Below are 15,165 nucleotides of genomic sequence, written 5' to 3' on the forward strand. Positions count from 1 at the left end.
ACTGACGATGTTCTTACATTTTGTTACACAAAATTTTAAATTCCCATATTAGAGATGAATTCTTAAAAATTTAATGGGTCAGAAATGCATATAAAAATCCCGACAAACTTAAAATATATTTATTATTCAGAGTAATTTATAATGTTGTAAACTAATTTTTATTGCCTACTTGCACAATTTTTAAATTCATACTTTAATTAATTTCTGCAGCTTAAGTCCCCATCAAAGACCAAAATAATTCTAATAGAAGGGGAAATATTTTTACAGTAAAGAATTAAAAATTCAGTGTTCCAGGGAATAAAATATTAGTTACAATGAATAACAATTGGATCACTTACATAATTAAAAACAAAAATAGCACTTTTAATTATAACAAACTCCCACAGACTAGCCAAAGATTTGCGCCAGACTTTTCTTAAAATATGAGGGTCATCAGAAAAAAATTCTGGTTTCTAAAACTCATGTTTAAAATAGAAGAATATAGGCACTGTCGTACACACAATGAGAGAGTACATAATGGCCGTTTTTGGAAATCTGTCACTAGCTACTAAAATTTAAACTACACATGCTCCTTGACCCAGCAATTTCAATTCTAGGAGTCTATTCTAAAGAAATACTGATTCATGTCCAAAATGATCTCCAAAGCAGCACTGCCTGTAATAAGTGAAAAATTGGAAACCTAAATGTCAATCAATAAGGGAGTAGTTAAATAAACTGAGGTACATCCACACTGGAATCCTACGTGGTCATCAGTAATCAAAAGATAGATTATATCTTACTGACAATGGAAAGATTTCAAAAACACACTCTTAAGTGAAAAACTCAATAAAAAATGAACATATTTGAATTCATTTTTTAACTTAATGGATAAATATTTATGAACATACATATGTATGTATGGAAAAAGAATTGGAAACAAACTGTTAGTAGTGTTTATGGAAAATTTTCACTTTTCAATCCTATAGGTTGAATATTATTTCAATAGTTTGCAAAGAGAATATATTCCTTCACTGCCTGTAACAGAGAAAAAGTTGAATAAAAGATGATGGGATTATACAGTCTGAAATAAAATGTCTGGGATAACTACTGAGAAAAGACAGCTCCCAAATATAGAAAGATAGTGTTGGTTTTTTTTTTAGTTATCTTTGAATGACTTGTTTCAGCTAAAAGCAAAAGCTACAAAACACCTAGAGCCAAATATTTCTAATAAAAAGTAAAACTCGGAGTAGGAGAAATTTTACCTTGCTTACTTTAGAATTTGTATCTTTCTCCACTTTTTTCAAATTTTCCTTTTTGTCTGTTTTTTGCAAAGTTGTTGACTCTTCTTCCACCTCATCTTCTCCTTCCCCCCTTTTTTTATCAGCTTTCTGATCTCTGATCTCAGCCACTTTCGCTGTGGGTCTAGATATTCTTGGAGACCTCCTTAAAGTACGACCCATATTTGTTTTCTCTTCTTCTTTTTCTGACTTCTCTTGCTTCATTTCTGGTTCTAAAATTTTGGGAGGAGAATCTGGCTTCTTTTTCCGACTGGATATCCTAATTGTTAATTTGATGCCTTCTTTTTGCCTTTCAGAGGTTATCTCTGTGTTTTCTGGGACAGTGGTTTCTTCTTCAGAAATCAATTTATATTTAAATTTGCTTTTTTGCACAGAACCTTTTGTCTCAGAAGGGTCCTCTGCACTAGAGGTCTGGACACTGTCCAAGTTATCCATTTCTACCCTCATGGATTCAGAATCCTCTTTCAGAATTTCTGGGTCTGTTTTTTCCAGGGACTGACCTTCAGTGCTCTGACACTCCGCCACTTCTTTTTCTGAGGCTGGTTTCTCACAATGGCCAGCTGTGTCAGACAGCAAAGAAGTTTCAGCTGCCTCGGGAGAGCCTAGCTTTACTGATTCTAGAGTACTCTTTGGAACCTCTTCTGGTATTGGACTCAATCTTTGTGTGTCTTTATCAAAAAAAGTCTTTTTGGGCTTCTCTAACTTTTCAAGACTTTCTAGGACTGGTGAGCACTTATCCTTCTTATTTTTGGGACACTTCTCTTCAACTTTGATGGTATGGGATTCAGCAGTTGATAAAGCAGTTTTTAAAGAGAGATCTTTTGCTATCTCAGAAGCCTCGAGAGAAGCTTCCATTTCTGGAGTGCCAGTTTCCTCTATCTGCTCTTTTTGACTCTGGGTCTCTAAATCTGATATTGAACTTTCAGCATCCTTCTCTAATGGGACCACTTCTTTCTCAAGATCACCTGTTTTTATACTTGTTATGACAGAATTTAAGGACTCTGCTCCATTTCCCTCCATGATGACACTTTTATCCTTAGAGGGGCTACAGCTATCCTCCTTTGTATCATAAAGCTTTGTCTCCATTTGTTCTGTCTTAAAATTTGGAGTTACCTTTTCTTCACTAACTTCTCCGTTTACCAGCTGTTTTCCATCATGGCCCAAAGCAGTGATTGTAGAGATCCTTTTACAAGTCTCTTCCTCTTGTTTTATTTCATCTTTCAAAAATTCTTTTGTTGGAGTAACTGATTTACACAGAGGTCCTTTGATTGAACTGTCAAAATCATCACTCAGTTTAATTTCTCGTTTTTTTAGTGGTATCTTGGCCTGCTGGTCATTTTTAAGTTTCTCAGTTTCTTCAGTAGACTTCTCAGTAATTTCTTGAGAAGATTTAACATTGCCACCAAATTCTAGCCTCTCAGGCTCTAGCTTCTCCATACAAGCTTTGATATCTTTAGGGTCTGCTCTACATTCCTTCACTTCAACCTTGATGGGTTTGACATTTTCCTTGAAGGAATCACTTTCTTCTTTGATAATCTTTTTGTCCTCACTTTCCAGCAAAGGTTTTTCTAGCTTTACTATGACTGGCAGTTTCACAAGCTCCTTTTCATCTTCTTTTTCTATTTTCATGGTAGTTTCTCCCAGATCATTGAGTATAGAATGCTTTTCTGAATCGATTAGCTGCTCTTCACTTTTCCTCTTTTCATTTTCCTTTTGTTCCTCTAAAAATCAGAAAAAGTTTACATGAATCTAAGTACTGAAGATACATAAATTTAAAGGCTTAACATAACATATATTTTCATTTGAAGTTTCTCTCTTAAAAGAGGTGACTTTGGTCACTGGACACTTAACAATAAAAAACAAAATATGCCAGTGAAAAAAAATTACCAGACTCTGAAGCATAACTTCTAGATATTAAAAACTATTATTTAGAAAGACTCAAGTTTCTGCTTTATACTTTTAATTTCAGTGTTCTCAATGCAATGCAAATATTTATAAACCTCAAATAATTTATTATGGCTCAAAAATATGAAACTAAAAATACTACATAAAAGATTTCCAAAGGACCATATTTGTTTGAAGAACTGACAACTGTTCTTTGTAAGTCACTGATCACTTCATTTTCCTATGGCAACATGAGTATGGTAGTGGGAAAATGTTTGCTTTACATTTTATTCAGATTATAAAAGTACCACAATTCTGTACAGATAATGAAAAATAGAAAAAAACACCCAAAACTATAATATCCAGAAACAATCTTAATGAATATTTTAGGTTACTTCCTTCTAGTCTTGTATAATTTTGACAAAGTTGTGATCACATTGACATTTTTTTCATTAAAATATTAGGACTTCATGATATTATATACTTTCGCGAAAAAATTGACCTTAATTACACAACACTCCCCAATATGGTTATGCTACATTTTACTTTATCAAATGCTATTATTAACATTTCAGCAGTTTCTATTTTACAAATAAACTATTAGGTTTATCTGTCAATTCTTTTTACCTTATTGGCTACAAATACCAAACTTTTAAGAAGTACCTAAAAGTGCAAATTTAAACAAAAGCCATACTTAGTAAATGGCAATATATAAAAGGGACTGCAAAATTGCATATATGCTTGTGCTCAGATGATCAGAACAGTGTTTTCAGAATTAATTTAATTACTAATTTTACTTACATTTCCATCATCTCACCCTATCCTGCCAACTGAAAAACCTCAATTCTAAATGAAGTTTTACCAAGATAGTAAGTTTTACAAAAAATTTGAACAGCATTTTGCCAAGTTGATAAACCAGTTATAATGTATTTCACTGAAATAAAATGAAATGGATAGAAGTGAGATGAATTAGGACATGTTTTATACAATGAGAATCCACTATTTCTTTAAAGAGTGAAATTTTTACTATAAACCACCATTTCTTTTTTTTTAAAGTGAGAGAAGGGGAAATAGTGAGACAGACTCCTGCATGTGCCCCAACCAAGCCACTGGCTGCAAGAGGGGGAGAGAGAGAGGAGGAGAAGGAGGGCAAAAAGAGTGGATGGTTGCTTCTCCTATGTGCCCTGACTTTGTATTGAACCCAGGACATCTGTATGCCAGGCCAATGCTCTATCCCTGAGCCAGCCACCATTTCTTTTCATGTTCAATCATATTACAAATAAAAAATTCAAAAACCAGGCCCTGGCCGGTTGGCTCAGTGATAGAGCATCGGCCTGGCATGCAGGAGTCCCAGGTTCGATTCCCCGCCAGGGCACACAGGAGAGGCGCCCATCTGCTTCTCCACCCCACCCTGCCTCCTTCCTCTCTGTCTCTCTCTTCCCCTCCTGCAGCCAAGCCTCCACTGGAGCAAAGTTGGCCCAGGCGCTGAGGATGGCTCTGTGGCCTCTGCCTCAGGCGCTAGAATGGCTCTGGTTGCAACAGAGTGACGCCCCAGATAGGCAGAGCACCGTCCCCTGGTAGGCGTGCCAGGTGGATCCCGGTCGGGTGCATGCGGGAGTCTGTCTGACTGCCTCCCTGTTTCCAACTTCAGAAAAATACAAAAAAAAAAAAAATCAAAAACCACTGAGAACCATTCTGAACATGAGATTAGCGTTTAAGTATTGCTTTTCCATCTTTACACTGTCAGTGTGATTTAATTTATACATACCGCTAATAAAAGTAAAGACATCACAGTGATCTCATTTGTATATCTTCCCTTTCCCACTGATAAAGTTGGTTTAGTAAATTCCTGTTCAATGAGACTGTTTAGCATATCAACAGATCTAATTAAATGAACATCATACTTAATTAAAAAATACATTACAATCTCTAAAAATAACTTCAGCCTAATACTAAGAGTTTATGGAACATAATTTAGTATTTCTTCTAGATATTTCATTTCAGAAAACAACTCAAGACTTCATTCTGACTCTGACCCAAGGTAAAATGGCACTATGACAATACTGTACTATAAATATGTAATGTGAAAAATATCTTTACAATGGCAACCATATTATTAAATGTATGTGTGTAAGTAACATTTACAGCTGAAATCTACAAATTGTTACATGTCAGATTGATAAAAAAAAAAGCCCCAAAACAAAAATGACACCTATGTTTTTATTTGCAGGTGGTGAATAAGAAAGCCCTCTTCAGTTATTTGAACTGATTTTGAGTTAGAACGTATCAAAATAAAGTGAGAAGTAACATTAGATTCAAGATTCCTAGGTTCACTAAACTTAATTCAGCCAGCGGTTTATCTTTGGGCATGTCACAGACTCTCTGAAACTCATTTCTTCATCCACAAGTAAAGTAGATGGACTAAGTGACCTTCACTAACTTATATTTCTGTTAATCAGTTATTTTCTATTAATTGAATTTATTGGGGTGACATTGGTTCACAAAACCATACAGGTTTCAAGTGTGTATTTCAATAAAAGACCATCTGCACCCAAACCATGTGCCTTCTGCCCCAGTCAGTCTCTTTAGGTCCCCATTTCCCCCCACCCTTTGCCCACCTACACCTTACACCGCACCTCCCTTACCCTCTGGCTATTGCCTCACTGTTGTCTGTGTCTATGTGTTATGTATTATGTGTTTTTGGCTAATCATTTCACTTTCTTTCATCCAATCCTCTCTTCCTCTTCCCCTTGACAGCTGTAAGGCTGTTCCCTGTGCCTATGTTTCTGTTTCTATTTTATTCATCAGTTTATCTTGTTCATCAGATTCCACAAATGAGACCACATGATATTTGTCTTTCTCTGAATGGCTCAAAAAAAATTGGCTCAATTTTTTTTTTTTTGTATTTTTCTGAAGTGAAAAGCAGGGGGGTTTTTGGCAGACAGACAGACTTTCGCATGTGCCCGACCAGGATCCACCCGGCATGCCCACCAGGGAGTGATGGTTGGCCCATCTGGGGCATTGCTCTGCTGCAACTGGAGCCATTTAGCGCCTGAGGATGAGGCTATGGAGCCCTCCTCAGTGCCCGGGCCAACTTTGCTCCCATGGAGCCTTGGCTGAGGGAGGGAAAAAGAGAGATAGAGAGAGAGGGGAGGGGGAAGGATGAAGAAGCAGATGGGCCCTTCTCCTGTGTGCCCTGGCTGGAATTCGAACCTAGGACTTCCACATGCCTGGCCGTTGCTCCACCGCTGAGCAAACTAACCAGGGCCTCACTTGGATCAATTCTTTTAAGAGAAAACAAAAGCCATCCTTAGTAAATGGCATAGTCTGTAAATGGGACTACAAGACTGATTACAAGAAAAACATAACAATTACTACTGTATTACTATATTTACTACATAGATGTGTCCCTAAAACTGTATAAAGAACAAAAAAACCATAACAGAAAAGGAATCTTTAAGCGCAATCACAACTGGTAAAAAGGTCATTCGGTTATACAAGCATTTCTCCAAAGTTTGTCAAAAGAAAATTATAAAAGAGGATACAAATTAGTTTGAGACATGAAATTTTGAAATGATAAAACTAAAGGAAAAATAAACTTCAAAAAATCACAATGCAGCAATAACAGTGCTTGCCAAACCTGAGGTGATTCAAGAGAAGTGTTATCTATTACACGTTTTTAAAACCAATTCATTTATTTACTCAACAAATATTTACTGATCACCTATTATATGTACTTTCCCAACCATCACAACCAGAATCATCCTATGTAAGTTAACAGTAAAGGACAGTTACTATCCAGTTACTAAAACAGCCAGTTACTATCCAATGTCCATCCCCCCACTTCTTTCTTACTAACAGAACTCTGATTTTGTTTAGGAAAGTACCTGCTCTAAAACTTTTTATTAGGAATTACAAAATGGTGATATTCCCATTATATCATTCCTACATCAGTGATTTGCTGATTTTTTTTTTTGTATTTTTCTGAAGTTGGAAACAGGGAGGCAGTCAGACAGACTCCCACATGCACCTGACTGGGATCTACCTGGCATGCCCACCAGGGGGCGATGCTCTGCCTATCTGGGGCGTCACTCTGTTGCAACCAGAGCCATTCTAGCGCCTGAGGCAGAGGCCACAGAGCCATCCTCAGCGCCCGGGCCATCTTTGCTCCAATGGAGCCTTGGCTGCAGGAGGGGAAGAGAGAGACAGAGAGGAAGGAGAGTGAGAGGGGTGGAGAAGCAGATGGGCACCTCTCCTGTGTGCCCTGGCCGGGAATCGAACCCGGGACTCCTGCCCACCAGGCCGACGTTCTACCACTAAGCCAACCAGCCAGGGCCTGCTGAAATTCTATAAAAATACACTTTTACCAATTTATTATTTTGTTACACAGCAGTAGTACATTTCATATAGAAAAGGGATAAATATTTAATTGTTTTCATTAATTTAAGTTTTCAAAATAATTAATTTAGTCCCCACTGGTATCATCCAAATGAAACCAGTTTTCTTTTAAGTACCATGGGCTTAATATACAATCAATGTGCTTTAATCCATGGTAGTTACTGTCCTAGTCAACGCTTCCTTTGTCCTATCTTTGGCAATGGAAACCTCTGTTAGTTGGCTTCTGAGTCTTTTTCATGTGACTCTGGTAGCATCCACACTCCCTGAAAGACAACATTTTCCTTGGTTCATTATGCCCCAGAAATGGAATCAGCCACTTACTTTTCTAAGAAGACTTGGTTTGGTTAAATTTAGTGGGAACTGTATTTCAAGGTCACAATCTGGGCATGAAGGATACTCACTGCTACTGAGCTGATCACGGTTTCTAAGTATTTTCAGTGGACAGAGCTAGAAAATATATGTATATATTTTTAAATAAAAGTAACTCATGCCTGACCAGGCGGTGGCGCAGTGGATAGAGCGTCGGACTAGGATGCAGAGGACCCGGGTTCAAGACCCCAAGGTCGCCAGCTTGAGTGCGGGCTCATCTGGTTTGAGCAAAAGCCCACCAGCTTGAACCCAAGGTCGCTGGCTCCAGCAAGGGGGTTACTCGGTCTGCTGAAGGCCTGCGGTCAAGGCACATATGAGAAGGCAATCAATGAACAACTAAGGTGTTGCAACATGCAATGAAAAACTAATGATTGATGCTTCTCATCTCTCTCCATTCCTGTCTGTCTGTCCCTGTCTATCCCTCTCTCTGACTCACTCTCTCTCTGTAAAAAATAAATAAATAATTAATTAATTAAAAAAAAAAAAGGAACTCATGAGGTCAGAATACTAGTTCTGTGTTTCCTTAAGCTTTTCTATAAGACATCTTATTTCTTTTTCTCACACTGAGAATCTTGGTTTTCAAGGGCATCATAGATGCTATAATTAGAATATCAGTTATTTCCTCTCATACTATACAGAAAATATTTTCAGAATAACAATGCTGACATAATTGCTAAAGTGATTTAATAAAAAGTAAAAAAATTTGCCTGACCAGGTGGTGTTGTAGTGGACAGAGTGTTGATCTGGGACACTGAGAACCCAGGTATGAAACCTCAAGGTCACTGGCTTGATCGTGGGATCATAGACATGATCCCATGGTTGCTGGCTTGAGCAAGGGGTCACTGGATCAACTGGAGCCCCTAGTCAAGGTACATATGAGAAAACAATCAATGAACAACTAAAGTGCTGCAACTATGAGCTGATGCTTCTCATCCCTCTCCCTTCCTGTCTGTCCCGGTCTGTCTCTCTCTCTTTAAACCATAATGTATGGTTTAAAATATATATATATATATATTTTTTTTTTTATGTATCCTTCCCATTCTTTCTCCATTTTAGTTTTATTAGATTTCCAGTGTCAAAGAACATAGCCATTAAAGACTCTATGTTCCCTTACATCCATCATTAGATTGTTTTATGTAACTTCAAGTTGAATGCTTCCCCAATATTGTTTTATAAATTTCTATTTTGAAATAATTTTAAACATACAGATAAATTACAAAAATAGTTCAAATACACCGTCACCTTGTTTTCCTAAAGTTAACAACTTACATAATCAGTACAAGGATCAAAACCAGGAAATTAACTACCTTAAATATTACTACCTAAACAGATTTCATTTAAATTTCACCATTTTCACCAACGTCCACTCTGAAAATCCATGTCTCATTTTTTTTTCCTTGTTTCTTCTAATTTGTGACCATTCCTCATTCTTTCCTTGTCAGTTCTGATCCTGACAATTATTTTGTGGAATACCTCTTAATTTGGGCTTCTTTGATGCTTTCTCAAGATTAGATTGGCATTCTACATTTTTGACAAAAATTCCACAAAAGAGATGCTGTCAAAGGGTACATGATGTCAAAACTTTGATCACTTGGTTAAGGCAGCATCAGCTGGTTACTCTGCTATAAAGATACCATTTTCCCCTTTCTAACACATAATATCTTGGGGGAGATTATACTAATATTCTGTTTCTCTACAAACATTCACTCAATTTTAGCGTCTCTAAGAGATCTTGCCCACAACAATTGTTACTGTAATATTTCTCTATGGTGATTTTTTATTTCCTTCATTCCTTCTATATTATCAACTGATACTCGCCTAAACTGAAGAACTGTTGCTTCACCTTCATGTATTTACTCGGTTATGTACGTATGTAAGTAGGAACTCAGGGATGTTTACTGTATGGTTTAAAATCTATCATATAAATTTCTCACTAAAAGTTTCTGCTTTTAAGACTGGGAGCTTTTTCTGGTTGGCACTTGTGTCCTCCTAATTGCCCAAATTCTTTTTTGGGCACATTAGTAGTTTCTGGCAATCTAAGACGTTCCAGGCTCACCCTGTATTTTCCCTGCCATCCCTCTTTATTGGAGAATGATATTTTGAAATAAAAATCTAGAGGTTAAGAGTGCTTATTGCTCCTGAGATATCATCATTCTTAGATTCCTGTCATAAGTAGAGGTAGAAAATATATCTAGGCCTGACCTGTGGTGGCACAGTGGATAAAGCGTCGACGTCGACCTGGAAATGCTGAGGTCGCCGGTTCGAAACCCTGGGCTTGCCTGGTCAAGGCACATATGGGAGTTGATGCTTCCTGCTCCTCCCTCCCTCCTCTCTCTATCTCTCTCCCTCTCTCTCTCCTTTCTAAAATAAATAAATAAAATAAAATAAAATAAAAATATATCTATGTATCATATATCAAACCACACAAATACAAATTAATACAGTTGTATTTATTTCTATATCACCTACCATTGATGTTTTAAGTCACTTTGGCTCTCTGAAGTTCATTGATTAGAAGATTTCTATAGAAAAACTCATGGGAGCCTGACCTGTGGTGGCAGAGTGGATAAAGTGTCGACGTGGAATGCTGAGGTCGCCAGTTCAAAGCCCTGGGCTTGCCCGGTCAAGGCACACATGGGAGTTGATGTTTCCTGCTCCTCACCACTTTCTCTCTCTCCCTCTCTCTCTCTCTCTGCTCCCCCATTCTCTAAAATGAATAAGTATTTTTAAAATAAATATATAAATAAATAGAAAGACTCATGGGAAAGTAGATATTGTTAACAGTTTATAGAGCCTATATCTGAAAGTCAGTTTGGCTGGACATAAAACCTCTGTCTTACATTTTCCCCCTTACACACATTCTGGCATTTTCTTCTTGCATAGAGCATTCTTTTAAAAAATACAAATGATGGCACTCTGGTTTTCTTTCCCTTAAATCACTTGATCTCATTGTTTGGATAACTAAAGTATTTTTTTCTTCAAAGCCCAATAATTTTACTAGAATATGTCTTGATTTTAGTTGTTCTGGGTTCATTTTCCATGGTATATAGTTCAACTGCAGTCTCACACCTTTATTTCAGGAAGTTTTGTTAAACATAGCTTTAGTATTTTTGTCTGTTCCCTTGCTTTGGCTTTCTTTTTTTGTAGACTCCTGTTGCATTCTCTTTGCCTCTCTATAAATCTTGATCTCTTTCTCTCAAATCTCTCTTTCTTCATTCCTTTATAACTAAAAAAAATATACAGACCTTTCCATTTGCTATTTTTTAAAGACACTAATTCTTGTATTTGTTAATGTAGATGTTTCTTCTGCATTTTATAAAATCTTAACTCTTTACTGGGGGCTACACCCTATAAAGTTACAGTTTTCTTATGTTTTGCAAGGTCTTTAAGGTAAATTTTCATTCCCTGAACTGAGGTTATTCTGCTTCTTATTCTTTTGTTCTTGTAATCCCTATGGGATTTGACCTTGATACTTTTTAGCTGATTATTTTTGTCTAGTAGTTATTCTAATTTGATAGCTCTTGAGCTCCTCATCTGTTATTTTTTTTTATTTATTCATTTTTAGAGAGGATAGAGAGAGGGAGAGAGAGAGACTGAGAGAGAGAGAATGGGGGAGGAGCTGGAAGCATCAACTCTCATATGTGCCTTGACCAGGCAAGCCCAGGGTTTCGAACCGGTGACCTCAACATTTCCAGGTCGACGTTTTATCCACTGCGCCACCACAGGTCAGGCCTCATCTGTTATTTTTGTGCAATATTCAAAATTAAAGCGATTCACACTATGAGATCACCTAACTCTATTCTCTTACCATACTTTTATTTGAATCTTCTTTTATTCTTGTTAATATTTCCTCCATCCTACTTAATTTGGATTCTATTACCAGCAGTTTGGACAAAGGTTAGTGCGGAGTTTTGTCTTGGAAGAGAGCTTTGGAGAAGTATGAGAATTCATAAGGCCCAGAGCACCCTAGCTCTTTTAAGACCTTAGTTTCAGATACTGTCTATAATTTCAGGGGTTTTTTTTGGGGGGGGGGGGTTCTGAAACTGGAAACGGGGAGGCAGTCAAGACTCCCGCATGCGCCCGACCGGGATCCACCCAGCATGCCCACCAGGGGGCGATGCTCTGCCCATCTGGGGCGTCACTCTGTTGTGACCAGAGCCACTCTAGCGCCTGAGGCAGAGGCCACAGGGCCATCCTCAGTGCCCAGGCCATCTTTGCTCCAATGGAGCCCTGGCTGCGGGAGGGGAAGAGAGAGACAGAGAGGAAGGAGGGGGAGGGGAGGAGAAGGAGATGGGCGCTTCTCCTGTGTGCCCTGGTCGGGAATCGAACCCGGGACTTCTGCACACCAGGCCAATGCTCTACCACTGAGCCAACCGGCCAGGGCCTGGGGTTTTTTTTTTTTTTTTAAGGTTTTATTTATTGATTTTAAAGAGACAGGAAAGAGAGGGGGCCATAGAGAGAGAACTCTCAACTCATAGCTGCTTCACTTTAGTTGTTCATTGCCTGCTTGTCATATGTGCCTTGACCCGGCAAGCCCAGGTATTTAAACAGACCTCAGTATTCCAGGTCGACGCTTTATCCACTGTGCAATCACAAGCCAGGCTAGTTTTAAATTTTGTCATCAGTATGTTCCTTTTATAGGGGATGTGCAGATTCAAAAGCCATGTCCTTCCACTTCTCCAAAATCATTAATGATAACTTAAATTTTCACCTTCTGATTCAAGCTACAACAAACTCAATCAGAAAAAATAACTTAAGTTTCTCTAACCATCAAATTTCTTTTGCTTTTCTCCATCCCTCTTTCCTTTCTTCCTTTCCTTCCTCCATCCCTCCCCAATCAGCACAAATCTTTCACATAAGAAGCACTGTGGCCTGACCCGGCGGTGGCATAGTGGATAGAGCATTGGACTGGGATGCGGAAGACCCAGGTTCGAGACCCCGAAGTCACCAGCTTGAGCATGAGTTCATCTGGGTTGAGCAAAAAAAGCTCACCAGCTCGGACCTAAGGTCCCTGAGCAAGGGGTCACTCGGTCTGCTGAAGGCCCACGGTCAAGGCACATATGAGAAAGCAATCAGAACAACTAAGGTGTCACAACAAGAAACTGATGATTTGATGCTTCTCATCTCTCTCCATTCCTGTCTATCTGTCTTTGTCTATCCCTCTCTCTGACTCTCTCTCTGTCCCTGTAAAAAAATAAATTAATTAAAAAAAAAAAGAAGAAGAAGAAGAAGCACTATGACCTGACCTATAGTGGCGCAGTGGATAAAGTGTTACCTGGAACACTGAGGTCACTGGTTCGAAGCCCTGCACTTGCCTGGTCAAGGCACATATGGAAGTTGATGCTTCCTGCTCCTCCTCCCTTCTCTTTCTCTCTAAAAATGAATAAACAAAATCTAAAAATAAAAGTAAAATAAAAAGGAAGCACTGTGATCTGGGCCCCATTGTTAATGACATAAAAATAAAAGAAATGAAAACTTCAATGTATTTTTTGTCATTTTCCCTTGCTATGTAAGTCAGGACTGATGTAGAAAAGGAATGATGGGAATTTTAAAAAAAAGTAGATCCTCTTTTATTCCTATAAAGGAAACTATTTGAGATATCATAACAAGGTAACAATAACACCTGTATACGTATCCAGTCTCTATATTTGTTTGAAGTAAAGCACTATTTAGCATGGTAATAAAAATAGTGGATTATTTTGTACCCCTACAAGAACATTTTGAAACCTACTCATCAATCCCTAAATTATACCACCATATCATATCAAAATACTTCTTTGTGCTTGGCATGTGGTGGTGCAGTGGAAAAAGCTTCAACCTGGAATGCTGAGGTTGCAGGTTTGAAATCCTGCATTCATCCGGTCAAGGCACATATGACAAGCAAGCCATGAACAACTAAAGTGAAGCAACTATAAGTTGGTGCTTCTCATTCCACCACCCTTCTCTCTCCTCTCTCTATAAAATCAATAAATAAAATCTTTAAAACTTAACTAAATTTTATTTTTACAGAATATAATACAAATAAAGCTGGTGATTATATTTCAAATTTTAAAAGCCTACCTTTTATATTGTTTCATGATAATTCATTATTCCTTTGACTTGGAATCAGAAACAGTTTGGGGGGTTTTTTAGGTCAAAATCATGATATTGGATCTAGTACTTAGCACTGCTATATACAATACAAAATTTAGCCTTGAATCATGTAATAGAAAACAATGTTTATACTATACATTTATAGTAGAGAGAGCTGTTCATGATGCAGGTAGTCTCAAACACTGATAGAATTTTGAAAAATGGTTTTGTATACAGGGCATCTACTCTCTGAATTGTTATGCAATTTTTATAATTGAATGTCATCATTATTTAGTTTTCAGTAGTATATTAGTAAAGTTTAATTTAGCAATTTATCCTATAGTTCTTCATTCTACTTTATCAATATTACTTTAAAAAGGCAAACTAAACAACATTAATTTTTTAGTCTTAAGTTTGAAGTCCGAGGACCTATTTCAGAATCCAGGCCATCACATCCATTTCTGGATCCCAACTGCTGTGTAGGAGGAAAGTGGGCCAAATTATTCCTTGTCTACTTTGTTTCCTATTAAACCAATTTCATAAAAACAAAAAAATCTGCTCATAATATTGCAATGTACAGTGTTTCAATTTATATTGCCAACCTAAAAACTGAGTCCTTGGGAAAATATTTATCGATGAGGTATGAATTTTTCCCTGAATGACATTAAAAAGTTGTAATTCACCATCCCCAAACCTCCCACCCCCAGCTTCCTGGCACTAAACCATGACTAAGCCACCTATGGGCCATGGACTAAGAACAGTTTTTCTCCCCCTGAGAACTTCACTATTGATTATGTTTGCTCACCTGGTGAAAGAAAAAAGAAAAAAAAAAAGAAAGAAATGTCAACTATGTCACTAGGAAACAGTGCTCATGACATCAATGACCTTTAATTGATAATTTATATCTTGACTATAAAAATATATATAAATACATGAGGGGGTGCCATACTTTGGGGTCTCCTGAATAGAGTGATTCTTTGACCATGAGGACCTTGAATGTATGCCGATAGTTTGTTAGAAGAGATAATGGCTTATGCAGAATATAAGACTTTTAAGACAAAATTTCTGTACCTGCTCAATGAGAATCCCATACAGTTGCTCCTGAAATTGTTACCTGGGAGAAGAGTTTCCCTATATGAGATCGATTAGCCCTATGAACTACTGC

General features: G+C 37.6%; 1 protein-coding gene across 3 annotated transcripts in view; it reads right to left on the reverse strand.

The window, feature by feature from the left end:
* Positions 1-15,165, reverse strand: part of RSF1 (remodeling and spacing factor 1) — a 174,668-nt gene that overhangs the window by 46,427 nt on the left and 113,076 nt on the right. For 2 of the 3 annotated variants that reach the window (XM_066369256.1, XM_066369274.1), the window contains exon 6: positions 1,242-2,998. In XM_066369256.1, coding sequence (XP_066225353.1) covers positions 1,242-2,998 — 1,757 coding nt within the window. The remainder of the gene's footprint in view (positions 1-1,241; positions 2,999-15,165) is intronic. The other variant, XM_066369263.1, reaches the window with a different exon arrangement.

The sequence above is a fragment of the Saccopteryx leptura genome, chromosome 1, assembly GCF_036850995.1.
Source record: "Saccopteryx leptura isolate mSacLep1 chromosome 1, mSacLep1_pri_phased_curated, whole genome shotgun sequence".
Lineage (NCBI taxonomy): Eukaryota > Metazoa > Chordata > Mammalia > Chiroptera > Emballonuridae > Saccopteryx > Saccopteryx leptura.